At 39.1% G+C, this 27037-nt stretch overlaps 1 protein-coding gene across 1 annotated transcript; it reads right to left on the bottom strand.

Annotated features, from left to right (window-relative positions):
- On the bottom strand, positions 1-24280 carry TRMT11 (tRNA methyltransferase 11 homolog (S. cerevisiae); the record flags this gene model as incomplete). Its single annotated transcript, XM_009078758.1, has 12 exons — positions 1-590; positions 6834-6954; positions 10274-10405; positions 11142-11214; positions 12556-12720; positions 13351-13431; positions 18025-18181; positions 20674-20808; positions 21865-21957; positions 22053-22134; positions 23410-23483; positions 24215-24280. Coding segments are annotated over 12 exons (1311 nt in total), but the record flags the coding sequence as incomplete, so codon positions are not given.
- Between the last annotated feature and the right edge of the window lie 2757 nt (positions 24281-27037).

Below are 27037 nucleotides of genomic sequence, written 5' to 3'. Positions count from 1 at the left end.
TCACAACAACCTTGTTTTATTGTATATCATTTACAAAAATGAAAAAAAAACAAAACAAATGAAAATGATCTTCTTAATAAGCAGTCCTTGATCACCACCACGTGTTTCCAAAACAGCCAGATGTTCACAGTTTAGGAAGCCAAATAATACTACTACTTTTTTGTACATGTTAATGGTGAAAGAACAATAATAATGGTTTTAGTCAATCATCATTAGTACTTGAAAGTATAAATATAAATTAAATAAGACTCAAAAAACTTGTACAATAAAATCAGCTATAAACAAAGCTAATTAAAAAGAACTGCTCTCAACCTGTGTTGTGGGTTTCATCTTGTTTTAAAATTAAAAGCAGTATTTATTTTTCTGAAGCATCCAAATGAATGTTCATATCCAGATGTCCTTACAAAGAAACACGATCCTCATTCTTTTCTCATTTTTTAATCTGTTTATGTTATATTTTACTTCTGATTGTCTTTTTCTTCCTTGGCAATCCTCTTTGTCACACCACTGAAATACTTCTCACGGAAAGAATTGTGTCCCCTGTACGGCATATACTGACCATCCAACAAGTAAGAATTCTCATCTTGATCCTGCGTGGTATCAAAATGCAAACATTAGACTTTAGGGCAGCATGTTGCCACTGGTTTGCCTCCAGACTTTTTCAAACAATTACAAGCAAGAGTAAAGTGCTTAGTTTTTTTTAACAATCCAGTTGCACCCGTTAAAGTCACTAGACAGGTTAAAGAATTTAACAAATGGAATGCTAAGGTTTCCATTAGTATTAACTAGAACATACACATCCTATTTCAAAATCTTAACATTTAAGAGAAATTAAATCCCATGTGCAGTGGATTCTCATTTGACACTGACAAAATACATGCAGTAAGCAGACAAGGAGGTTTGTTGGTGATTTTGGTTTTTTTTTAACATAGTCAGATTTTCACTACTCTACTCTGTACAGATGCAAGTGCTAAATTTTAACAGCACTGCATCACTGAAAATATCTCAGCTGACATCACCAGAACCTCACCCTTGCATGAACACACGAGCACAGGTACTATGCCACACAGACTTCTAGAAAGGAACATATATAGGTTATTTCCCAGAAAAAATACCATCTGGAGAATTCAGTCACTCAGAGGGAGGCATGTACAAACAGAAGAGGAATACAAATAGAGTTCCTACAGTTATTGAAACAGAATCAGAGGACTTTTTGTTGTGCAGCATTCACATACTTCTGAATGTTAAAGTTGACACAGTAAATCCCTGCACATAATACCTATTTGACACCAGCCAAGAACACAGTTTAGAAAATTGGCTCACTGTATACACAAAGGTTTAGTTCATAGTGTACTGTGGCTTTATACAATTAAGATACTTGTCAACTAACACTATCAATACTGCTAGATAAACAATACAACAGACTTCAGTCTGAGTGCTAAAGAAAACTGATGGCAACTCCTAAAAACAGGTTTACACTTATGGCTGATGTCAGTTTATTATTCTCATTGGCAAGGTGGAAGGGTGACAAGCAGCCTTACATGGAACAAGTGAACTGAGCAAAGAGAAAATACAAACAAATGTACAACAGAACTAAACCTCTATTCCACTAAGTGTTTCTTCTCAATCTATGCTATTTTTTTAAGCAATGCAGGAACGTATTGGTTCATTACTTAGGTTTACAGTTCAGAGTTATTTGCTCCTATTTGAAAACAAAGTTACTGTGGAATGCTGTAGCCTAAGCAGTAGGAACATAGAAGCAGATTTTAGTCAATACAAAAGTATTATGATGCAAAGATAAACTGAATCCTAGTGGACAATCTCTCCCTGCAGCTATTTTTTAGCCTTTCCAGGTTTTCACCTAGCAGTATCAACACCCCACCTAGCTCTGGATATCCTAATACGTATTCTAAAGGAAACAAATGTTTTTTCAACAAAGCAATATGCTTGTGTGCACGTACAAGGGCCCTCTTCTGGGCACAAGGAGACATTCCTGTGAAGTAGTTCTCACCTGCTATCCCAGCAGATACCAGGAACACGACACCAGCTTAAATTAACTTGCTAAATATTCAGTGTCATGTGGATACCTAAGATGTAAAGAACTTACACCAGAAGCAGCTCTATTTAAATACTGCACTGTTGGAAAACAGCAGAAGAAAACGACCTCAGGAAACCCACTGCAGGCACAGTATTACCTATTGTCTTTTGGTCACCTGTGGGAGACTGCCATCTCCAAGACTGATAATCATTGCTTTGAGGCTCATACTTTTAACATAAAACCCAGCAAAATTACATTATTACTACAGGCAGACAGGAAATAAGGAGGATTTAAAACAACCTCTTCTCACAACCAGCCTGTACCCATTTCTCCAGGCCACTCTGAGGAAAAGAGCATTTACTCTTCCCCTGAATTTGCAGGTCAGAAATCCTTCTCTAACCTAGACATATTGTTATATCGTTGGGATGTGTTTCAACAAGAATTCCACATAATTCACTTATTTCGAGAAATGGATGGGATATTTGACCCTGAAGGATAATGATATATGGGTAAATGATATTTTAAAATAACAATGAATCCCCACAACCTTAAGATGTCCCACATGTGTACACCATTCATCTTGATTCTGTAACAAATGCTGATTTGGGGTGAAGGGAGGAAGGAATGAAGAAAGAAACTACCTCCCTTCTACTTCCAGCCTGGATAGGGCAAAGAGAGGATATGCTATGTAAGAGAACAAACTTCAAGTAAAACACAGGTGTAATAGAAGCATTCATTAAATGGAAGAGGCTTGGTGCACCACTCCACAGGAGAATGTATCTGCAAACCCAGGCCTCATCAAGGGCTCTGCAAAGCACTGCTTGCTAAATGAGAGATCTGCAGTCAGACATGGGTTTTTTGGGAGAGCTTACAAAGGAAGCTCCTGGCCCACAGCACAGCACAGCACAGCCAGTACAAGAGCTTCCATTCCCTACCTCTCTCCTGTACAGGCATGACTGCCCAATAAAGATAGTGATTGCTTAAATAAAAGAAAAATTGAATCAGCAGATTGGGAATTGCTCCTTAAAAAGGAAAAAGCAAAGAAGAAATCCCTGGAGATACAACACTCTGTCGACTTTTACTAGTCAAAATAGTTTTATGGGCAATATGAGAACTGATCAAAGTCAAATAAATTCTTTGATTTCAGAGACTAATGACTTCCAAACAAATTCTGACTTACAATATTTTGAATCATGGAGCTAAATTGCTAAATTTGAACACTAGGGATAAGCTGCATTTACCTGTACAGAGGTAATAGCTTGTTGAAAAAGTCTTCATTAAACAGTTTGTTGTGACAATTTGCACTAAACTTTGCCCAGGCATCAGGCATCAGCTTGTTTCAGTAGGGCAGCCAGTCAAACAGGCTCAGTTATGCTCTGGCTTGAGTAGCATACACTGGTAGAACAGCCACACGGAATATACGACAGAAATGTTTTGCAGTAAGAGAAGATCTCTTACGAGTGTGGCAGTGGCAGTGTCAAGTCTCCCTCCAGTGCATTAACTGCTCAGTGCAGTTAATAAGGATGTTTTTTCCTTTGTTTTTTAAATTAAAATTCAGGGAATGAAGTCGAACCACAGTGTTTTAAGGCAGTTAGTCTCTTTCCTCCTTTCGACACGCTGGAAGAGAACTAAGGAGTACTGCTTGTGACACTCGGCTGCATCTAGGGATGAGTAACTTTTTTCACTCATTTCCTTTGAAACAACTGTACGTAGTTTTCAACACAAAACAGTGTGACTTCCCAAGAAACCATTTCCAAGACTGATCAGCAATGATCAGCCTACTTGGCACGAAGTCAGCTCTTTCCCCAGTTTGCCAGAACTACTGAGGAGACAAAGACTTCCTCCTTTATTTGCAAAAGTCACAGGAGATGGCAGTTAATCCCTAGTCATTCTTCATCATCATCCTTGGTTCTCATTTTCAATACTGTAAGTTCTAAAAACAGCAGACAGATTGCAAGCAACAGTTATCACATAAAACTTGTGCTTTGAAATGTTTTACGAGGAGTTCTGTGACAACTGAAAACCAGCAAAGCTCTTGTCAATGTGCAAGCTACCAAACTGCTTTTAGGTAACTTGAGTTTTGAACTCAACACTTATTAGTTCTAAAGACAAAACTAAAAAAAGGCGTTACATATCTTCAATAAAAATGACAGAGCTGGAAGAAAGAGAAGAACACGTAAAGATTACAACAAAGTTGGTTTTTCTGTTTAGATCTTGGCAAATAGTGATATTCTAGAGATTTTTATGAATCTAAGATGCTTTATGTCAGCTCCAGGGTAATTATCCACACATAGTTTTTGTTTCAAAAAAAAAAAATCCCCCTAGCCTTATCACAGCTTCCTACCACTCTACATCTGGTGCTGGACAGTAGCTATAGAAACCACTTGTACTAATGTTATACAGCTATAAACAAACGGAGCAGTTACCAAATCGGGGACAACAGGGTCATATTCAGGAACAGACACTGCTAAATTCAGTAGGAAAAATTCTACACCAGTAACAACTGGAGTGACCATGTGACATGGAAATGCTGGACCCATTCAGCAGGGTGGGTTTGTGTGCCTAATGCTTCAGAGTCCTTTCATGGGCAATCATATACTCCATTTGTCCTTCAGTCAAGTTTTCGTTCCCATCTTACTGCATAATTTTTAGGCATCTCTCTTGGCACTAAAAAGGTGGACTGCTGTGCTGGGAAGAACAATGCCAAAAGCTCTCTGAAAAGGTAATTTTCAAAAAAAAAAAAAGGCTTAAATGCTAAAAAACCCAACCAACTCCTCTGCTCATACCGTGCACACGCTGGAAAAGCCTGTCCATATCAACCCTGTATTCAGTAAGAAATCTTTTCCAGCTGGCACAATTTCATTGTAAACTTAAATAGAACAGATTGGATGCTTACAAGACAGTGAGTTATATACCACCTTTTGAGAGATTTTTAATCCAACATTTATGATCTTCAAGTTTATAATAGATCAATAATTCACTTAGGCATATTCACTTTTTGCATCCACTCTGGTCTTTTTATTACAAACACAATCAAACTGCATTCAGTAACTGACTGAATTCATCTCCAGTTAAAAGAGTTTAGGGTGTTAATAATGAAATTGAATCTGTTGTGAAACCTGCAATTCCACACTGGTGGCAAACACTGGGGAAACTGAAGGACTGTATAATGACACTACATGATTTGTAAAACTTCCTAGCCACTGGCAAGTGCTGCACTAAGCTGAATTAAAAGGCATTTGTGACTGCCTGTTACAAACTAGTTTAGCAAAGCAGACAGGAACTGTCTGGAAACACACACGTTTGCATATTCATAAAAATTCACTCTTTCATTTGGGAAAAAGAAAAATGGCCAAAACTAACTATTGAATTTTATTATCATGTCTGGTGAGTCAGAAGTACCAAATTCAAAGGTTGCTCAGGATATTAAAATAGGAAAAAACATGTCCCAGGTAAGGGACACTGGGTAGGGAAATCTTGGAAAGACACTAAACAAGACCCTAAACCAAGCAGGCACTAGCGAAGGACTCAATATGCATTTTGTTCTTTAGACAAGCTTTGCATCGTCAGAAATTGGTATCTTCACATTACCTAACAGACATCTGGAGTCCTGAGTGTAAGCACTTGCACAGTTTTATCTAAGCAACAAGTCTGCCAACTAGACTCATGAGCTCAGAGCTAAGCATTTCCAGACATGAACCTGTCAAACCATGTACTGAGGAACAGGTGATGCTCAAAACAAGAATAACAAATGATGAAAGTCTATTCACAGAAGGGTGGATATATTTTTTAGATTAGAACATGTTATCCTACAGCACTGGTAGTAATAAAACCCCTGCAGAAAACCTCCCTGAACACCCTGAGACACACATGTCAACAACTTTCATCATCCACCCCTCTGGTTCGCTACTGGTGAAGCTGACAGCTCTGAATCTGAGCTTTTTAAAAGTCAGGTGTTGCTTGAGAATTGCAGCCATCATGAGCATTAGGAATGCAGCAGTGAGACCCTGCTGCTTATTAGTGTAAGCACCTTCAGACACAGCAGTTTGACTGTATCTCCTGCCATCTGAAAAAGCTCTTCCAACTGACAAGGAATGTACTAAACCCACTTGCTCACTGTGTGCTTTTTCATTATGAATTTGCCTCACATTTGTTTACATCTCTTTTAACAGTATTAAGTGAGAGAAGTAGCAAGAACACAAAGGAGGGAGACCTGACTGCAATATTCCCTCGTCCCAATGCCTCAGGAGAGGCACTTAGCATGTCCCAAAACAAAGAAAAAAGAGCCAGTGTGCCTCACTGTACTTGTCACAACTTCAATATTATTTCAATATTGGCTAAATGTATCACACTAAATATGAAGTAACAGAAGGGAACATGGTTTACGTGTACTGCAAGATACAGAAAGGCATTTGGTATTTACTTGGGCATCCAATTACATTTTGAAATCAATGGAAACTTAACCATCTAGGCATCTCTGTGGATGGGATTCACAAAGTTCAGTCTTCCACAAAAAGCGTATGTAACTTCCACTAGTTAACCGTAAGTTCACAGATGTTTTTCACACTATTTAGGGGGGTGTTTGGGATGAAGAGTTTACCAAAAACTAAGAAGAAAAAGGAAAAAAACAAACCAGAACAGCCCCTCAAATGACTTCCCAATTTTACAAAAGCTTAACTTCTGATCATAAAAACTCAAGTGTGATAGAAATAAGGATCAAACGCTGAATAGCACTAAATTGTCATGAATTCAATAGCTACTATTTTACACAACATAATCAAGAATTCAAGCTTACCTTGAATTCTTTCACCTTTTCCATGGTTATCAGGCGCCTTGATGTGTGGCTGGAAAGCATCTGCTCACAGTTGCTAATAAGTTTCAGGCATGGGTGGCGGGGAATGATCTCTTCTGTATATCTGGAAGAAATAAACATTCATAGTGCTGTAAGCTCATGAAGTGGAAGACTTGCATCTGAAACAAAATTCTTACAGACTCTTCACAAAATGGCTTACACTAGAAAGCTGTTATGTATTTTAATCTGATTAAAGAAATTCAGATATTGGTGCTCCAGAGTTTTTACAGCATATATTCCAATCATCTTGTGACATAAAGTGTGTAAAATAAATTAAAGCCTCCCAGTAAAGAGACACACACACACACATTTTCTGTATGTATTTAAATGAAGTTAATGTATGGACTCAAACCTGCCTGTATAATTTGAAGCAGAAAACATGTCAGCCAACCAGGGGTAGTAACTTATCAAATAAGATCAGTGATTTTAAAAAAATATTCCACAGTCAACATACACAAAGTTGCAGGAGTACAAGACTTAACTCTGGCTCCCTAAAAGATCATTACACTTCATTTTGAAATCTTATTAAACCAGCTCTTATTAGACAGTGACATTCCTGGACCTTAAAATTTGGTGTTACAAATTTATCGTATTATCATTACTTTTTCTAATGGGAAGGAAAAAATCTATTATCATTTAATATCAGATTGCAGCAACACTGGCTGACAATTAAATCCAATCTACAGAAGCAAGCATCTGCAGTGTTTTATGCTCCATCTCATAGGCACACACTATTTTCTACGGAAACAGCTTTCTCTAGATTGCTTTCAATCCTTCTATTTCTCCAAATGCCGAAAAGAGGAATTTAAAGATTTAAGAGCTTTGCATGGGACTGCAGGACCAAGAAGAATTGACCTAGCTAATATGATAAATATGAGATCAGACATCTTTCCTATATAGTGAAACATAGATCAGTCACTTAGTCTCATTTTTTTGAACAAGCTTTCATGTGATAGTTACTACAACATATACCAGAAAATGGGTTCTGGTATTGTCAGGGACTATGATTTTGTACAATATGCCTGCTCTTGTGATTCTCTAATGCTTGGGGGATCAACAGAAGTCGGATATGAAAACGCAGAACTAAACAACTTAAACACCTCTCACTTGAATTTAGAAGATACAAAGGAGGAGCTTCACATTTTTCCTATGAAGAGGAGGATTTTCTGAATGCACTTTACAGAATAAAGGTATTGTTTTGTGAGAAAGCAAAGACAAATACAACACAACTCAAAACAGGATCCATCTAAGCCCTGATGGAAATCTTGACATTTCTTAAGATAATCATGAGCTGTTAAACAAGTAATTCAATGGGAAATGTGGATTTGTAAATAAGAAAAACACCTAACAGTACTGCATATCTCTGCTTTGTTCCAAAACTTCCAGAGCACAAAACAACCTTTCAGTCAGGTCTCATGTGGAGACAAGTCACTACTTCTGCTAGACGAAGTCAGGACATGCTTTTGACAAAGGCAAATAAAATTAATTCTCGACTGTTTTTTCTATTACATGAGACTTTTGATGCATCTAGTACCACCAAACTGTCTCCTTCTCTTTCTTACAAAGGTAGGCACTCTGCCACAGCATCTTGAAAGTTTCTCTCCATAACCTTATAAAAGGTTGACTGCAAAGGAATTAAAAGAATTCAGACTCAACAATGATTTCAATGTCAGATTGAAAGAGTAAACTTTGGAGTGAGATGCTATCTTGCAGAGGGAGAGATTGTTATCACTTTGTTAAAAAGCCTTGTCTGTTAGCATTAATGCATGTATTTCTGCATTCTTTCAGGTAAAACTTAGAACCCTATCAAGTAAGGAATATAGAAGGAGAGGTTATAACAGACATCCAATTCAATCCAGTGTTGGTTTTAATTTAACAAGGATCTCAGCAAATGAAACTCAAGGCAGGTGCTGCCAAGGGACACTTGATAAGACAACATGCTAGTAGAAAGTATCTTCTCTTCCCCCCACATACCTGCTTTAATGTCTGTTCCTGTGTTCATCATTACTCATTAAAGTGACTATACTAATATTCCATGCTAATACAGTGAATTCAGTATTTCAATCCACAGTAGTACAAATTCACTTTTTAAGAGGCAACTCAAGTAGACCTCCCCAAACCAGAAACTGAAGTGAATCCTGAATGTGCAGTTCAGAAGTTATCTAAAGTGCAACACTTTACACTGCAGCAGAGGGGAAGTATGCTCTTACCAAAGTTCAGTGAGCAGACAAATGCTCTGGTGTCTTGACAAAGAGAAGAAAATCAGTAATTCCAAACATATTTTTTTGACATGGAAATCTTAACATGGTCTGTTGGGGTTAAGGACATTTTGAACACTTTGAGCAAATAGCTATAATAGTGTTGATGACAGTCATTGCTTTGTTTGTGAATTGTCTTACCAAAAAAAAAAAAAAAAAGTCCAAGATATCAATTCCATCACTCATTAAAAAATGCAAACCACTGAGTGCCCTCTCTGCTACAGAAGCACATAATAGAAATGGCTCCTTCTGATTTCCAAATTTCCAAAACAGCACGTGATAAGGACTGTCACAAGCCATTTCCATGGTGAAAACAGGGACGACCACCACTTTATATATCTGTACAGTTTGACTGTACACAGAAACACATGACATTGTAGAAACTATCTTCAGAGCACATCTACAACTGGAATATACTTTTATACAGCTACTGTACACCAACTCCTCACTTTACTATCAGTTAGTTTTTAAAAAAACAAAACAAAAAGCCAAACCTCAGACCTTATGTAGGAGATGCTGAAGTAAGGTATGCAAACAGATGTTTTTCCTTTTAAACTCAGTTCTGATCCCAGGCTAGACTACTGAGCAGACAGGATCCTGCAGTCTCTGCTGGCCTCTCTCGTCCTTAACAGAGTTGTTCCCATGTTCTTCCTGCCTCTCACTGCCATCTCTTGGTCACTTCTCATTTTTATTTCTCAGAAGAAAGCTAAATTAGTAGTGCCAAACCCCAAAGAACCAAGAATGTTCTTTACAGGACCTGGTCACACATCTCTGTCAACTACTCTAGTGGAAGCACATATTAATACCAGCCTTACTACTACTATCTTAGGAATCTATCTATACCTTGAAAGTCTAACTTTCTAAGCTTAAACCTCAACCTTTTGCATGTGCACGACATGCAACGGTTTTTTCTTTCTGGCAGTAAGTCAGGAATTATCTCCATTCGAAAACCTTAGTTCAAAGTCTGTTTTCCCTCACATGAAGTTTTAAAATGCAACGTCTTGGCCTTACTCTTAAGTGCTGGTACTATGGAAGTTCCAGCTGTACTGTGCTCCAAAAGAAAGCACAGTGGGAAAAGCAACATCTGTTCTCACACACAACATAGCAGAAATGAAGAATACATACTCAGGCCTGTATATTGGCAGCCAGTAAACTAATCTTCCTCCCATCACCAGATATTCTGCCGCAAACTTCAGCAGGTCAAAAAAGATGTCGCTTAGGTGATAATTGGATGAAATGAAGATGTGATTTTCTGTGCTAAACAAAAAAAATTTACAAGTGTAAACATAAAAACCACAGGTAAAACCTACATTTTGAATAATAATTATGATGATTAAAAAACCCCAACAATCCACCCCACAAAAGCACTGTCTGACATTTGCAAAACTTCCTGGGACAACCCAGGAGTACTACTATTATTTATTAGGAATACGACTTCCCAAACTCCCCTACTGGCTCTTTAGACTATCATCTTCAGTACTTGTGGAAGTCAAACAATCACAAGTATGCTGGGAATAGTTATTTTGCACATCATGTTCCTCAAGGATTTAGAGTAAAAGGCAGAAGACTTCCAAGGAAGGCCAGGCTGTGCAGAAGTCATGTGTCATCTCTGAAAAGAAAGGAGCAGTGGAAATCCAAGAGAAGAGGTTAAGGTAAAATACAAGTATTCCATTTTAGACAGACTTTGCAGCTTGCAGGGACTGAAGAGAACCTGCTGAGAATAGGAAATACAGGGTAATGAGGGCTCACAGAGATGAGAAATAGGACTCAAAATCTGAACACATGAAAACGATAAGCAGGGAGAACAAAACCAAGATTTCAGGAAGGGACATACTAGTTTTGCAAACAGAACAAAATGGGCTTCTCCAGTTATAATTGTTACCATTTTTTTGAACTGCTGACAGACAACCAAGAAGTAATAAAGATTCTAAAACTGTGACTGGGTTTCCACTAAGACATTTATATTCTGTAACAGATGAGACAGCTTACCTACCTTCTTTCAACTGACTTAACTGTTTCCTTTTGTGAACCCGTTCTGCGAGTGGCTTCTCTGATACCATATGGTGCTACACAAAGCAAATGCACAACACAGAGATGAGACCCTCACTTTTTGTCCAAATAACATACAATTATACTGTACATACACAACAGTGCACAAACTGTGCCTTAGACAAAGTTTAAAAAAAGGCTGCATAAAGTGAAATTCAGTCAGGGAAATATCTGCAAAATGTATTAAAAGCTTCTTGCTCCAAAAGGTTAGTTTAAAACTGTTTCAAAGAAAGCCCTTTAGCTGTAGGAGCTTCTAGCAGCCTAGACATTCACCACACTACAAAGGACAATGCTTTTCTGTTTTGTTCATTAAAAGATATTCCTTACATTTCCAACATGTGACAAAAATCCCATCATCTTTTTTTGACAGACAGCACCATGCACCCTATAGCACTTAGCTAACCTTTTTCAAAATGAAACTAAATACACTGGAATTTCTTGCCAGCACATTACATAAATGGTAACTCTCATACATAAGAAGAACCAGAGATGGCTTCTTCTCATATGTTTTTGCACATTTCTAATAGCATAACATTCATATTTCATGTTCAAATTATCTGGTTTTGTGAGACTTGTTTCAGCATCATGGCAGTTGCAATATAACCACTGCAGAAGTGTTATAAATTGTGTCTCACTCAGTTCTAGGTCCATATTAATATTCTACACTGCCTTATTGCTGAAAAGGCCAAATAAAGTTAGCAAGCAACCCACAAAGAAAAGCCACACTCCCCATTTCTATTTAATATGAGTCATCCTAAGAGCCAGCAGTATCAAGGTCTTTTGTTCATTCCGTTAGTTTCTACTCTCTCTCATAAATGACAAGTGGTGTCAAGTACATAGGTTTCTAAAAGAATGGAGGATTCCTTCTGATAGTAGTTAAGTGTTTTGGAAACACATTACAACTTTTCTTTGGAAGCATTCCAATCATCACTTAAGTCTCCAGAAGTCCATCAGGGCTGCAGGGCAGACTCCAGTGTGCTGCAGATCAAGTCCTAACAGCCACATGGACCATTCTGATGTTTCTGTGGGTCAATAGTTATGCTTTTACTGCACGAGATGTCTTCAAAGGATCATTTTCAGCCATGCTGATTTCTGCTGGTGAACACAATATTCTCTCCACAAAAGAAAGTGCTATTGTCAGCTTTGTGACACATTTATAACCGTCCTTAAAATAAATGCAGACATGTCAAATGCAGATCCAATTTCCACAGTGCTGCTCTGAACTGTCACCTTTTGGAATATGGAAACCACAGACCTGAGCACTCATCCAGACATTAAACCAAGGTACACAGGCAAGGACATAGACAATAATCTGTTTTTCACTGTTATTAGGCAACAGAAAGCAGTAACCAACTTACGATCTGTAATGATCGCGTCAAACAACATCCCTTTGCGCCATATTGGTCTGGAAGAATCAGAAACGAGTGCATCGAGGTAGTATTTCTCCAAGCCATACTGTCGGAGATTAGCTCTGATGTTCTCATCTGGCCCTCTCCATTTCTGGTTCTTTCTGCTTGCCTTGCCTGAAGTGGGGGAGGGAAAAATGAAATAGAGAAAAACAAAGCAAACTCAGCAACAAGGTATTATAAAAGCAAAGCTTTCATACCCTATCATTTAATTTAAGAGGAAAATGTCACTACAAAACCTGTAAAAAAACACTTGTGATAAACTTCACAAATAGTAAGGAATTATAAAAACACATGAGAAAAGCTCTGTTGAACCATCTGCACAGGGTGGCACAGAACACACTTATAAAAACGTTGGTTTGTCCTCTCTGTCCATCAGACACAATCCTGTTCACTACCCCAGATGTAATTTGCACTGCAGATTTTTAGAGAAGAATGGGATTAAATTTCCTGGATTAGGTTACAAGAATCTTCTTATATCACAGGCAAAGAAAGCACACAGCTCTGGTAATTGTAGTTTTTAACTGTTTTGTTTTTTATTATTCCCTTTTTTAAATAGTTCCTGCTTAAAAAGAAGGCAATATCTTAGTTAGGATACATGTAGATTGGTCAGTAAAAACAAGCATGACTGAATAAATCCTGTGAAGATTAATGCTGCTTTAAAATCCACTAAGCACCATCCACTACCATCGCTGTTCTTACATTCCAGAGAGTAAGATTTCAGTGGCTTAGAAATATGTAACATACCTAATCCGTGGATTGTGTTGTAATCTATATCGGTACCACACACATATGCTCCAAAGTGTGCTGAGGAGATTAGAAGACCACCTAGATAGGGGAGAAGAGGAACAGGATAGACTGCTGTCATAAATGTTATCTGTGGTAGGATTTTTTCCTCAGGAACTTCAGGAGTTAACACCAGAAGCACACTAGACCCAAAAACAGACTCAAGAAAAATACAAAACTTAAAAAGAAGAATTAAAACTACCAACCAGTTAGAACCACTGTGCAACTATAATCAGACATAACAACACAAAGTCCCTTGTCTGCTATACCAGATTTTCCTTATCTTGCTATGCCCTATGTCACTCCTTATCTCTGGAGACTGTTCCTTAGGAGTTTGTTGATGGTTTTCTGTATTTCAAGGCAGCAAGATCCTTTAATCATTACATCAACCAAAATTTTTGATTCTACTTTGCAAGGAGCAGAATTTCATATTGTTGGCAAGTGTGCCTATTCTCAAAATCAGTGTCCTAATCTGTGTCTAAAATCAAACTTGTTGTGCAACATGGCCATTCCCTGAGGAAGAGACAATGGTCAAGAACCATGCAAATGTAAATATCTCCAATGTAAACAGAAATATCAAAGAAGTTCCTGTAACTGTTTTGCAGTGTGAAAACTATATACAGATGCATTTTCTGTCAGCATGCTGCTCAATTTGTCAGTACTATTAGTGTACTTATCCTGCAATAAAACAAATTTTTTAAAACATTGCTATCGTGATCTGCCTTCCTAATTTAAAAAAAACTACCAATAAAAGCATGTGTGATTTCCTCTTGGAACCTTGAATGGTTGAACAGCTCACACAAATACATAAATGACATTATCTCTTTCACAGCTTCCAAATGAAAAGGACGGACTGCAGAAGATTACCAAAGACCTGTGTGGTCAAGTTATTAGTAAGGAGATATGTAGCTAACAGAATGGTTTAAAACAGAGCAGTGACTGAGAACAAGGCTGTGAACCCCACACTGCTGATGTCACCAGTCCTGCTGCAGGATGAAGAGTTGACAAGCACAGGGAGCAATGTGCAAGCTGGTTGTGGGGTCACACCACTTCTCACATTCACCAGGAGCGTGGAGAGAAGCGTCTCGGGTGGTTGCACTGCCCTGAGCCACCCACTCAGCACCAACAAATCCCTTACATGCCCTGCGTGCACAGGCTAAAGATCCCATCTCAGGGCACTAGAAAACTCCTACACCATATGGTAAGAAACTCTACCAAAACCAAAGGTGAGGGAGAAAGAAAAAAATTAAAATTCCTCTGTTTTTTCTTGTGAAATGGATCAGGGAAAAGCAAGGTTACTCACCCCAGAGGAGTCACCCATTTCCCTTCTTGGCTGCAATCCCTCAGAACAGATGGGCAGTACCTCCAGAGGGTCAAGACAAATTTAGCTAGCCCTGACCCCAAGTATGGCATACCACCCAGTCCTATAAAAAAAGTAAGAAGAAAGGACTTTGCCCATCTAAGAATGTTTTTTCAATCGCAGGCAAAAAAAATAGTTAGGAAAACATGAACTTACAGCTTTTAATAAATCTCATCTGGTACTAGTTTAATTGTGTTCACACAGAAGGTGCATGAATACTTAAATATTCTAATATGGCCAGCCCTTTGATCTAGTATGTGAAACAGATGTATACAAAGGGTTAACCAGAGAATCACTGCGTCCCCTGATGACTATTAGCAGAATGATGATGGCACAGAACTTTGTGCCCTTCTATCATACACTATTTCCCTCATACCTTCAGCACAGATGAGGTCTGGTCATAGCACTACTGTCCTCCAGGATGCCAGAGAAAAAAAATTCCTGTCATTTGCAACTATGTAGTACCACAAATTAGCAAAGAGAGACAAATACCTTCAAAGGCAGAATCAACAACCCTACTGAGATACCCCAAACAGATTGTCTAGGAGGGAGTACAAAGTATTCAGCTAATAACTTGATTGGTTCTTTCAGAAGCCTCCAGGCTTCCTTCTGCCCAACACTGAGGAGAGAATATCTAAACAGTTTGTGGAAGCTATGTTTTACAATCCTGGTTACTCCAATTCTGCTTTACAATATAAAGGGGAATCAAGTCTCCTAAACCAGCCTGATCAAAGAGCACTTTGTATTCCAAGGTCAAATTCCAATTGTACACTCTTACACTAACATGGAAGACTTACGATTTGGCTCATCCAGCAAAACCAGTTTGTTTCCAACAAACCAGCACCATTTTGCAAGGCCATTCTAATATGTTACTATTTACCATTCCAGTGTAAAAAAACACAAGAAAAAACCAAGCCAGGCAATAAAGTCGCCCTGATAAATCTGAACTGCCGTTTTTTCAAAATGCTCCTCAAATCCTGAACCCGTGTTCTTTCCAAGCCCATCAGCTCAAATTCACTGCATTACTGTCAATTCTAAACCACCTCCCAGAAATCCAGCAGCAGGGCACTGTTGAAATCTTGACAACAATCTTGAAAATCTACAGGGCATCAAGAAACAATTGAAATTCCTGGAGTTTACTCACTAGAAGTAGGTGCAAAAGATACTGTTTAGTTGTTTAGTCACAAATACACTGACAAATGACAAATGGTGTGCCACCCAGTAACTCCAGTGTCCCTATGTATCTTTAAGCTCAAGTTTTTATATTACAGACATCTAGTGCAATAAATTTTTAAAAACTGCAATTCAAACCACTAGACAATTTGGGGAGAATTTTTTGTTACTTTTTGAACTGAAACATGACTTAACATGTATCTTGACCTTCTACAACTTCGCCATTTCTGCGTGATTTTTCTTCCTCTTGTCTTTCCTCTTTCTACTTTTCTTCAATTTTCACTCCCAAGAGAAGGAATGCTCTCAGAGATTTTTTTCATGCTTTAAAGTTCAGCAGATTTTTTTAAGAAGGTGCAAAGGCATAAAATGAAATAAACTGCTCAGAGATGATGCAGAGCAATTTTCTGAACCTTTCAAAGAGTATTACCCATCTGCAAGGAATACAGGCAAAGGGAAGAGGAGAAAATTTCCTAAACATTATTATGCATGAAATGAATCAGGTCATATATAAACAAAAATTTAAGAAAAAAAATAGAATACACTGAAGCTGCATGTTTCTGGAAATATTATATCCCTGGTCTGTCTTCTATGGTAGAGAGAAGACACATGCTAATAAGAATTTATCCCACTAGTGACTCTGTAGTGTTGTCTTATGTGATTTCTGCAGAAAACTACCTTCATCCTCCCATTAATGGAGCATTTTCAATTGTATGCATCTCATATGTGGCCATCTTGATCAAAGTTTAGCAAGCTGAACATGAGTCAGCAGTGTGCCCTGGCAGACAGGAGGGCCAACCATGTCCTGGGATGCATCAGGCACAGCATCACCAGCTGGTCAAGGGAGGCGATTGTCCTGCTCTGGTCTGTGCTGGTGTAGCCTCACCTCGAGTGCTGTGTGCAGTTTTGGGCACCACAATACAAGGAGGATAGAAAGCAATTAGAGAGTGTCCAAGGGAGGGCTATGAAGATGGTGAAGGGTCTAGAGAGAAAGCTATATGAGCAGCTGAGGATGTTTGGCTTGTTCAGCCTGGAGGAGACTGAGGAAGACACCTCGTAGCAGTCTGCAGCTTCCTCATGAGGGGAAGTGGAGCGGTAGGCACTGATCTCTCTGGTGACCAGTGACAGGGCCTGGGGGAAAGGCATGAAGTTGTGTCAGGGGAGGCTTAGGTTGGATATTAGAAAAAACAGTGGTTCAACAGAGGGTGACTGGACACTGGAACAGCTTCCCAGGGAGGTGGTCACAGCATCAAGCCTGTCAGAATTCAAGAAGGGTTTGGACAATGCTCTCAGGCACATGGTGTGATTCTTGAGGATGCCCTGTGCAGAGCCAGGAGCTGGACTTCAATGTTCCTTGTGGGTCCCTCCCAGCTCAGAATATTCTTTGATTCTAAAATCCAGGTCAAAAACACAGCCTTTGTTTTTGAAGAAACTACTATAGGTAGCTTAACAACAATATACTCTGGTATGATTATATAGCACAACCTAACAAAATAGATCAGCTATTTCACATACATAACAGCTGAGCTTCCCTGAGGCAAAAGGTACTTCTATGTCATGCACAGTAATTTGTGGAATAAAAGCTCCCTCTCCTGGATAACCTAAGGTTCGGCTGGGGGTGGATACATGGTGTGAGCAACATTATCCTGAAGATGGGATGTGATGGCACAACAAACAGATGCCTACTGAATGCTATGACCTAATTATTGCTATGTTGTGTTATATTCCCAGAAGCACCCTTAGCACTCCTCTAAATATCCAGCTCTAAAATGCTGCTCTTTATAACATCCTGAAAGTGAGTGGAGGGAGTGCTTGAGCCCAATTTCAGTTTTTGGTCACTTTGGATCTGAAGCAGACTGTGACACATGTGAACTGGTGTTTAAGTCATGTTGCATAAAACAGTGAAGAACTGTAAAATAAACTGTTTACATCTCTGGTCTCCTTCCCCCAAAATCCCTTTCAAATTAATAAACCACTAATTTTATAATCACCATTTTGTCTTTTGTCATCTCAAATATCAGTTGAGTACCACAAGCCATTGGATAAGAGTGGTGCAAGCAGTAACAGTCTTTGTTCTCCCAACGAGTTGAAAAAAAAATATATACCTGTTCCAACAAATGGATCATATACAACATCATTCGGTTTCACTCTCCCGTGGTTAGCCATAATGAAAGACAGGCAGGCATCCATGCTCGTGTTTCCAATAAAATGTCTCTTTTTTACACTGTAGGATTCAATGAGTTCTCTTTGGCCATCTGCAATCTGTTGAAACATTCAAAATCCCTGTCAGGTCTTAGATAGAAGATACAGGCAGATGAGCTAACAGACTTGCTTCAGTGACACCATCCAAAACCAGGTAACTTCATTTCATAACACATCACCTTGCTGTCTGTCATCTGAAAATACGACAGACTTCTTCCCAAGAAACAGATATCTTGGTTCAAGACCTAGATAAATTCTTCAAGACAGAGGTTAAAAATATTCAGACATTTTAGAGGGAAAATTCTTCAGAAGAAATAACAATTAAAGCAACTTTGCTATGATCCCAAGTATCAGAAACACAATCCCTAGCAATTCAGAGTTAAAAGAGTTCCAAAATTATGAGGAGCAGAAATGCATGTTAACACATGAGTGCACATACACATGCATGCTTAAGGTCATACAATTTCCATCTCCACTGGAATTTCTGTCACGCTCAAAATCTAAATTTAGGATAGCACTGACAGATCAGAATGCAATAGAAAAGCAAACAAAGACCAAATGCTAACATTTTTACATTAGACTTCCAAAATACATTGAAGAAATCTGGAACATGTTCAAAAGCTCTTCCAACACTACTCCCACCTCTGGTCAACATCAATCTTACTGGGTAAACAAAATACACTTGCCTACTTTTTTCAGGTTGGTTTACTCATTTTTAAACAGGAATTCAGCACAGATGGGACAACAGCTGCAATGTTCTGCAGTGTTGCTACAACCCAGGGTGCTTTCACATTTATCACAGGCATGGAGAATATCCACAGGTCCCAACAATCACTTGAATTGCTAACTTCTCTGTACCAAGCCACTGACCATAGCTGTACAACCTCTGCAGCTGTTCTCCCTCCTTCCAGCTGCCCTGGACCCAGCACATTGCAAGCACATACTGCCATCAGTGGCTAGTGTCATTCCTGAAGGTGTTTGGAGAGCCACTTCTTCCACACAAAAATATAAAAGACAAGATAAAATTTCCTCAGGATATCCTAATAGTGCTGCAGGTTTAGAGGGCATACAGCCAATGGGAAAGAATGCTTGCAGTGAAGACCACAGATGACAGGCTCCAGACAGTCCCTAAACATGTTAAAAAAAAGTGTATGTGCATGGAGGACCAGACATAAGTGACATAAGCATATTCTGTCTCAGACACTCTGATGGTGGGTAAGATGTGATCAGAGCAGAGGGTCTGTGGCAGTGTGTGCTGAGCCAATTTCCTGCTTCACCTGGAGACTCCTGCTCAGCCCTGACTCACTCCCAGGAGGAGGCTTGAAGGGGCTGTGCACAAATGAATGGAACGGTGTGAAAAATCTAGTTTATGTAAAAGGCTGCACCAAGTTAATTATAAAAGAGAGCAGATCAGGCCTCCTCGTTCTCTTTTTCCTCACTCTCTCTCTTTCTTCTCTTTGTCTTTCACTCTCATGCTTTGCCCCAGCCCAGCACATCCACGTGGCAGGGCCAATGCAGGACCTAAGGACTGCAGATTTTCTGTGTTAGCTCTCTCCCTTTTCTGTCTTTCTCTCTTTCTACCCATGCTTTGCTTGGACAAAACAGACTGTCACACTTTATCCCCATACTCTGAAGTTTGTTGCGGGAGCGGAGAGATTGTGAAAAGTGGAGCTGTGGCTTGTGAGCAGCACCTTTGAATGTTGGTGTGTTGTGGCCTGTTAGCCAGCACCTTTAAGAGGTTTGTCGTGGGAACTGAGAAGTTACTGTACTGTATTGTACAAATTAAGGGCTTGTTATCCTCCACTTCTGTGGAAGTCTATTGCATAATTTAAAAGCTTGTTTGCTAACACCTTTGGGGTCTAAATATGGAGTTGGTTCCCAGAGTTATGGTGACTGTACAATAAAACCTAAAGTTCCCTGACACGTGGTTCTGTGCCTTTGTTCAGCCTGATAAGAATTGATAATGAACATCACAGCCCCTACAGGTGGGTCATGACAACGTGTTCCTACTGTACAGCACTGTCAGCGTCCTGTCGGGCAGGTACCCACCTGTGAGCTGGACCTGCTGATGTCCAGGGATCAGTCTGCACCTTCTTGTGCACTTGGACTTGGAGCACTTACATAATGCTGCAGCAGGGCTGATGCAACTCAGTAGGGCCACAAGCCATCAACAGTTCTGCACATCTTTCTACGTGTTTGAAGCACACTCCTGGTGCTTTCAGCTGCAGCTGGATCCACAACAATGTCATGCATCACCACAGCTGTGCAGTCTCACTGCTCTGTTGAGTTGTCTCAGTGGAGGGCAAGGCAAGGTATGTTCCCAGATACAACTTCAATTTTTCCCACCTCTAAACTGCTCCATAAATCTGCTTTTTCCTAGTCAGAGTAAGGACTTAGAAGACTTGCATCAGTGTCTAATGCCGTGACAGATTCAGCCATAATTATATTGTCTGCTTCTATTAAAACTCAATACATTTTTTCTACATTTAAATTGAAGTACACTTTCCTGAAAATACAAGCTCATAAGAACTGAAGCAAGCATACTCACGCACCCATCTGCCAAAATACAGATGAAAAGGCTCCTCTGGAACATTATTGGGGTTCGTTCCATAATCTTCCAAAATCCAGAAGATGTGATCTGGATTCTTTAAATTTACTTTTCCTTTGAATGGCAGAAATTCAAGGGCCTATACAATAAACAGAGGAAAAAAAAACCAGGGTCAAATTTTTTAAAGAGGCAACTCCTTCTGTCAAAAAATCTAAAACAAAAACAAAACAAGCAAATTTAAAAAAAACCAACGAAAAAAAACCAACAAAAAACTAAACCATAATTTCACTTGGGAGAAATTATAATTAGTACTAAAAAGTACATTCTCAATTTTCTCTGGATTTGTGGAATACCCTTCTTGTAAATAAAAATAGCTCAAACAATCAAGGATTAGAAATCCGGAACCATAACACTTTTTATTAACTAAACAAACCCAACTTTAAAGGAAACAAACTCTACGTATTAATCATTTAATTTTCAAGTTATAAAACCAACACTGATGATGATGAACAATGGGATGTAAAATTTCAGTGATGTGCAGCTACACCAATTTACATACTCAGCAATATTTCATGTAAACAAAGACTGAACAGAGAGCAACTATTACCAATACAGGTAATTTCAATCTCTGTAAATGAGACAAATAGAATAAAGAGCTGCTAAAATAGAACATTGAACTGCAAAAATTAACAGTAATTTTTTTTAAAAAACTGCTAACTAAAATACTGATACAATTAGGAAGAGAGCACAAGTGCAGACAAGAGCATAAGGATAGAACAAGAAATCAGCATACAATTCACAGCTTGCAACTGAAGTCACTTGTTCCACATTCTGTAACAATAGAAGCCTAATAAGGAGATCAACTAACAGATCTTCCAAAATTCTAGTACCTAACTCTAGCCATTTGAATCATATAGTTTTGGGCAACAAGCTTCGTTTCCCCAGAACACTGGGCTGAAATCAGCAGTGATATTTGTTTGGCTTGTCTATGCCTCACATGGTCCATTTAGGAAAAAAACCCGCAATTAATTTAGAGGAAATGTTAATTCAGACACATTTAGACCTGACAAGACAAATGCCATAAACTGCTCTAAGATCGTCAGGAAACTCAAACTTAAATACACTGATAGCACGGAATAAGAACAACATGAATTGATTAAACTAAGCATCAAAGATTTCTTAACCATCTACTTACATCAATCTTTTTTATTTTCTGTGCTTGAGTCAGTGTTTTATTAAATGTATGAATATGTACTTTGTAGGTAGAGTCTGACTGTAGATATGGAAGCTGAAAAAAAAAGGCAAAGCACCTTCATTAGTACAGATACAGTGCCAGTCAGTGGGATTAAGGAACCATAACATTCAGATTCTTTATATACATACCATCTTGTCCATTGGATAGTTCTTCAAAGATGCATAGAGCTCCCCTGCAGATCTTCCACGGCCCCACAGTTCAAATATAGACCTGAAATTACAGGTTTTTTGAGAGTCAATCACAAACACACAAAAAATAATGCTTTACAGATACTTACACCTTTTAGCCTTCTTGGCCAGCATATTTAGGCTTTACTGCATGGAGTATTAAAGTGTGGTATTTAACCCTCAGCACATGTTTTAATTTTTGTGCTTAACAAGGACATACATGTTTTTAATCCTAAACTGCTATTTCCATGATGCATTTTTTATTTGGTAACACACACCAGAAGTTTCATAGCTGTTGATATTGACCAGCAGTGCAATGGAGATGGTCCAGTAATCTTATTCTAAAGCTAACCTATCTCCCCACAACCAGCAGTAGGCCAGAAAAATGAACTGTGGGCTAGTTACGCTTCCTACATAAAATAAGCACACATGAGCTGACAGCACAGCATATAGAACACCTGCAAGCTGTTTTTGTCATATTTTACTTCCTTAGCTGCCTACAGCTGCTTTTTGAGGTGCAGTACAGTTTATCTCCATTGGAAACACACTGTCATAAGGACAGCTTTGTATACATGGGGTTTCTTCAGGCATGAGTGGACAGGCCAAGTCATTGTAGGTAAAACTAATTACCTGACACAATAAGCACTCAATAGGGACCATGCAACACTCCACAGTGGGCCCCAAACTAACTCTGAAGAACATAGCATAGACACCACAAAATTAGTATGATCAGAGAGATATACCATTAATGCTGCTTCTCTCCCTGAGCCATACCTCCACAGTCTGTCTCACAAGCCTCACTGGAAAGCATGTTATTCAGACACCTTTAAAAAGGACAAACTGGAACAATTCCTCTCTGGCATAATCACATGCTCTTTGATTTTCTAGAAGCACCTCTGCTGCAGCAGCTGGGTCCAGGGCTCAGATGCCAGCAGTAAGGGAGGCTGACACAACCTTTCCCTTCCAAACACGCTATTTAGTTCTTACATATCACTGGTTTTATCATTTAATTTCATACATATTTTAAAACAAGCCACTAACCAAACATTATTCAAGGCGACTAAAACACCAGTGACAGTACAAACCCCATCTCTGGAGTGAAGCACACTGTCTCAAGACCCTGAATTGACTGCACACCAAGTAAAGAGGATGGGCACACTACATAATCTGTCCTAGAGGCTCTGGTAACACCTCAATTCTAAAGGGAATCAGAGACTGTTTATTTTAAGACTCCATACAAAATTGGTATTTGCCACAATATAACAGAACAGTATTTCACCGCTTAAATTACTATTTACAAGATTTTTTCATCTCTTACTTTGCACATACTGTCCGTTTCATCAGTTTCCTTGCCATCTCTTCTGAAGGAATATTGAGAACCAAAAATGGAGACTGCAATAAAGAGAAGTAATGCAAACAACTAGCTGGAGGATGTCACATAAATCACAAAACTACACGATTCCTTTCTGTAAAAGCAGAACATACATGCTGAAGACTAAATAATAAATAAAAATAAATCTGTTTAATCATACAGAGAACATGAGGATAAAACATTTGAGGTAAAACTGTATACTCAGCTTAAATGTCTGATAAATTTTTTATGCATTTCATTTTTCCACCGTATCTTTGACTTAGTAAAATACTATTTGTTTGCACTTCTCTTGATTATTCATCGTCTACAGACTGAAAACACTTCATTACACACACGTATCAACTAAATCCCAGCAATGTGCTCTGACTAAGCATCGAGACCAGAATCATACAGCTTCCTAGCTTAACTCTTCCAGATATTCTGTCTCAATGGTTTAGATGCAAACACCAAATCAAAACTGCTGCTGAACAGGTTCACAGTTCAGCTGTTCTGCAGAGCAGGGAGAGCCTCCCAGCAGATGGCACTGCTTCTCTGCAGACTGTGAAATGAACACATCCTGAGGTACATTTCGTGCATCATTTTTTCAGTTCCCAGTCTTTACTGAAATTGAGAATTCCTCAGTTTTGGAAGATTCCTGATTCCCTAAGAAACTTCAAAACTTACTGTGCTACGCACGTTTAATAAAAATACCATAAAGAACATACTTGCATGCCATACATGCACTCAAGTGAAACATTTGGTCCTCACTTACATTTACAGGAATATCATGCTCACCGCTGAACTGTCCACCACAAAGGGAGAGCAATGATGTTATTTCCTAAAGTGAAAATATAAAGGTCAGGCTTTAGAGTCATTAACTAATGCTTCAAAGAAAGAAAGGGAAAAAAAGGGCAAAAAAAGGCAGGATAAGAATTTCTAATGCAGACGGTGACCTGTGTAAGGATTATGGACAAAATGCTATGGACAGCAACAGAAGACAATGGCATTTCTTACCACCTTACTGTGGGAACTGAGTCAAAGACTCTTAGAGTAGGTGTGTGGATAGGGCAGAAGCTCACAAGTAAATTCAGCTCGTATGTACTGTTTATGAACCACAAAAATTAGACCATCCTGCTATAACAGCAGCTTTCTCAGAGGTCAGTGGCAAAGAAATGAGCTGTGCTTAGGGGAATTTCAGTAATCAAACCCAAGCATTTTGCATTTTCTCCTTCATTCAAAATCTTTACTGTTCAGTCCAATGCTCTCACAACAATATTCCTATTACAGGACTGTTCCATCTCTTCTTCAAAGATTTTTCTGACTAATTCATATAAAAGGGATGTTTCACTAGTAACACTGACCCAGGGCCAGGATCAGCACTGAGAATCAACTCCTTTTCTGTCACCTCTGTGCTTTACAAGCATCTCAACAGTTTTCTTCCATAGGTATCTTTTCTGAAGTAAACTAAATCAAAGATTCTAAATTGAACACAGAAAAGAGCAAATCTCCAAGAAATAAGCTAGTGAGTAATATTTGAAGAAACACCAACAACAAAACCCAACCAACTCACTGAAAGGGCTTTCGAACTCAAATGAATAAACACCAGGAATGTTTCTCATGCAGCTCGAACACTAGATAAAACATGATGAAGGTCTCTAAATGCTATTGGCAAAAGAATACAGAAGCAAAATTTTATACTGATGGGTAGATTTCAATTGAGTGGGTAGACGAAAAGATGACCATGAATGATCACAAAAAATGGAGGAAAGGGAAACCCAACATGACACAAGCACATAGTGTACCACTTTAGTGGGACATTACCCCACTCATTTCAATCTTTCCTTTGCATAGAAAGAACATAAGAAATGCTGGGAAAAACAGGGGTTTTGCTCCAGGATAATATAAGATTATGCATACATATTTCACTGTACTGTCCTGAGGCAGCAAAATCACCTGAGATTTTACACATGAACCAGTAGCACCTCCACACACTGGTAACACTATCTACAGCAAAGGGACAAGAATGAGAAGCAGAGAAAACATGGGCTGTGAGGAAAGGCTGGGAGAGAAACGCAATCACCACTCTACACATCCTAAAGGTTGCTGTGATAAAGGAAGGTAATAAACTGTTTTTGACATTTATTGTGGAGGAGATGAGTGCACCAGGTTCAGATCACAGCAGTGCTCTGGATGAGACATCAGGAAGATCCTTCCAAGAATAAAGACGAGGAAGCAAAGGAACACATCTGCCTGAGGAGACTGATGCATGTCAAATGTTTTCTTATCAATCTGTCCATTAGAGACAGGCTGTGCTGTGAAACAGGATGCCTGATGTTACCCCTCAGTACCTGACCTAACCAAAGACAGATCCCCAACTATGAAGCACAGTTTATCGACAGGGAAATAAGAAACATGGAACACTGAATAACAAACACAGACTTCAACAAACACCTTCAGCTGTGGTGATCCAGCCCTACCAGCAGAAGATAAGCAGTTATCTCACGTTCCATATGCAGGTACAGGAGAGATGGAGATCAGGCAGATGATCTGGCTAAAAAAAAACCCTGTCCTTGCTTGTTTCAGTAAGTTTTTGCGAAATCAGGTCCCTAATGCAGCTCATCATAAAGCCAAACAACATAGCTGAGCAGCCACCAGAGTACAAGAAAAGGGAAAGGGAACTGCTTTCTTCAGCACCTGCATCAACCAAGTGCCACTACAACCTTGGTGATAAAACTTCCTGTGTTACATATATACCATCTTCTTTTTACTTAATCTGATGACCTTCCTAAAGAAAAATTGGGTTGATCATCAATAAATAAATTCATGTTCCAGTCCACAAAGCAAATAGTAAAAAGCAATGCACAAATGAAAACCTTAATGAAAACAAATGAAGCAAGAAAACATATTTTATAATGTCTAATGACAACATACCAATTCTAACAAAAATAACTCTGTATTTCAACATTACTGTAAACAGTAACATACTATCCTGGATAGTACTAGCTCTTCTGGATTTTGCCAAGAAGAGCCCTTAGGGCACCAAAATTTATTAAGGCGTATAGCAACTCTGTAAGTTACCATGGGGGAAAAAAATAATCACAAGCTAAATTTATGAACAAGAGGGTTTTCTCATAAACATGAAACTGAGTGTATGCTAAACTAAACATTCACCATGGGCCCATAAAAAAATACTAGGGACTTGTAAAAAAGACCAGGGAGCTTCAGGTAAGTTACAGCTTGTTTTTGTTTTAGCGATGTCTGCAAACACCACCAGAACAAATTGCACCCCAGATTTTGCAACAACCATCACACACACAGCAATGACTAGCAGACTGCAGGACTTGCTGTGATCCTCCTCTCTCTGACCCCACCGGTGCAGCAGGGCACAGACCCTTCTGCCTGCAGGGAAACAAAGGCCCAGGGTCACTAGCCAAAGGCGAATAGTCCTCAGCGCCACTGGTGCCGGAGGCTCACACCACCGAGCGTGACCTCTGCCCCATCCCAGCTCTGGGGCTTCGGAGAAGCCTCATCCTCGCTGCTGTCCACATCTTTCCCCTGGCAAGGAACACACCCTGCTGCCTTACAACTCTTCACC

Source organism: Acanthisitta chloris, unplaced genomic scaffold, assembly GCF_000695815.1.
Source record: "Acanthisitta chloris isolate BGI_N310 unplaced genomic scaffold, ASM69581v1 scaffold21430, whole genome shotgun sequence".
In the NCBI taxonomy this organism is placed as follows: Eukaryota; Metazoa; Chordata; class Aves; order Passeriformes; family Acanthisittidae; genus Acanthisitta; species Acanthisitta chloris.
The sequence above is the reverse complement of the archived record's forward strand: the minus strand, read 5'-3'. Positions and strand labels throughout refer to the sequence as shown.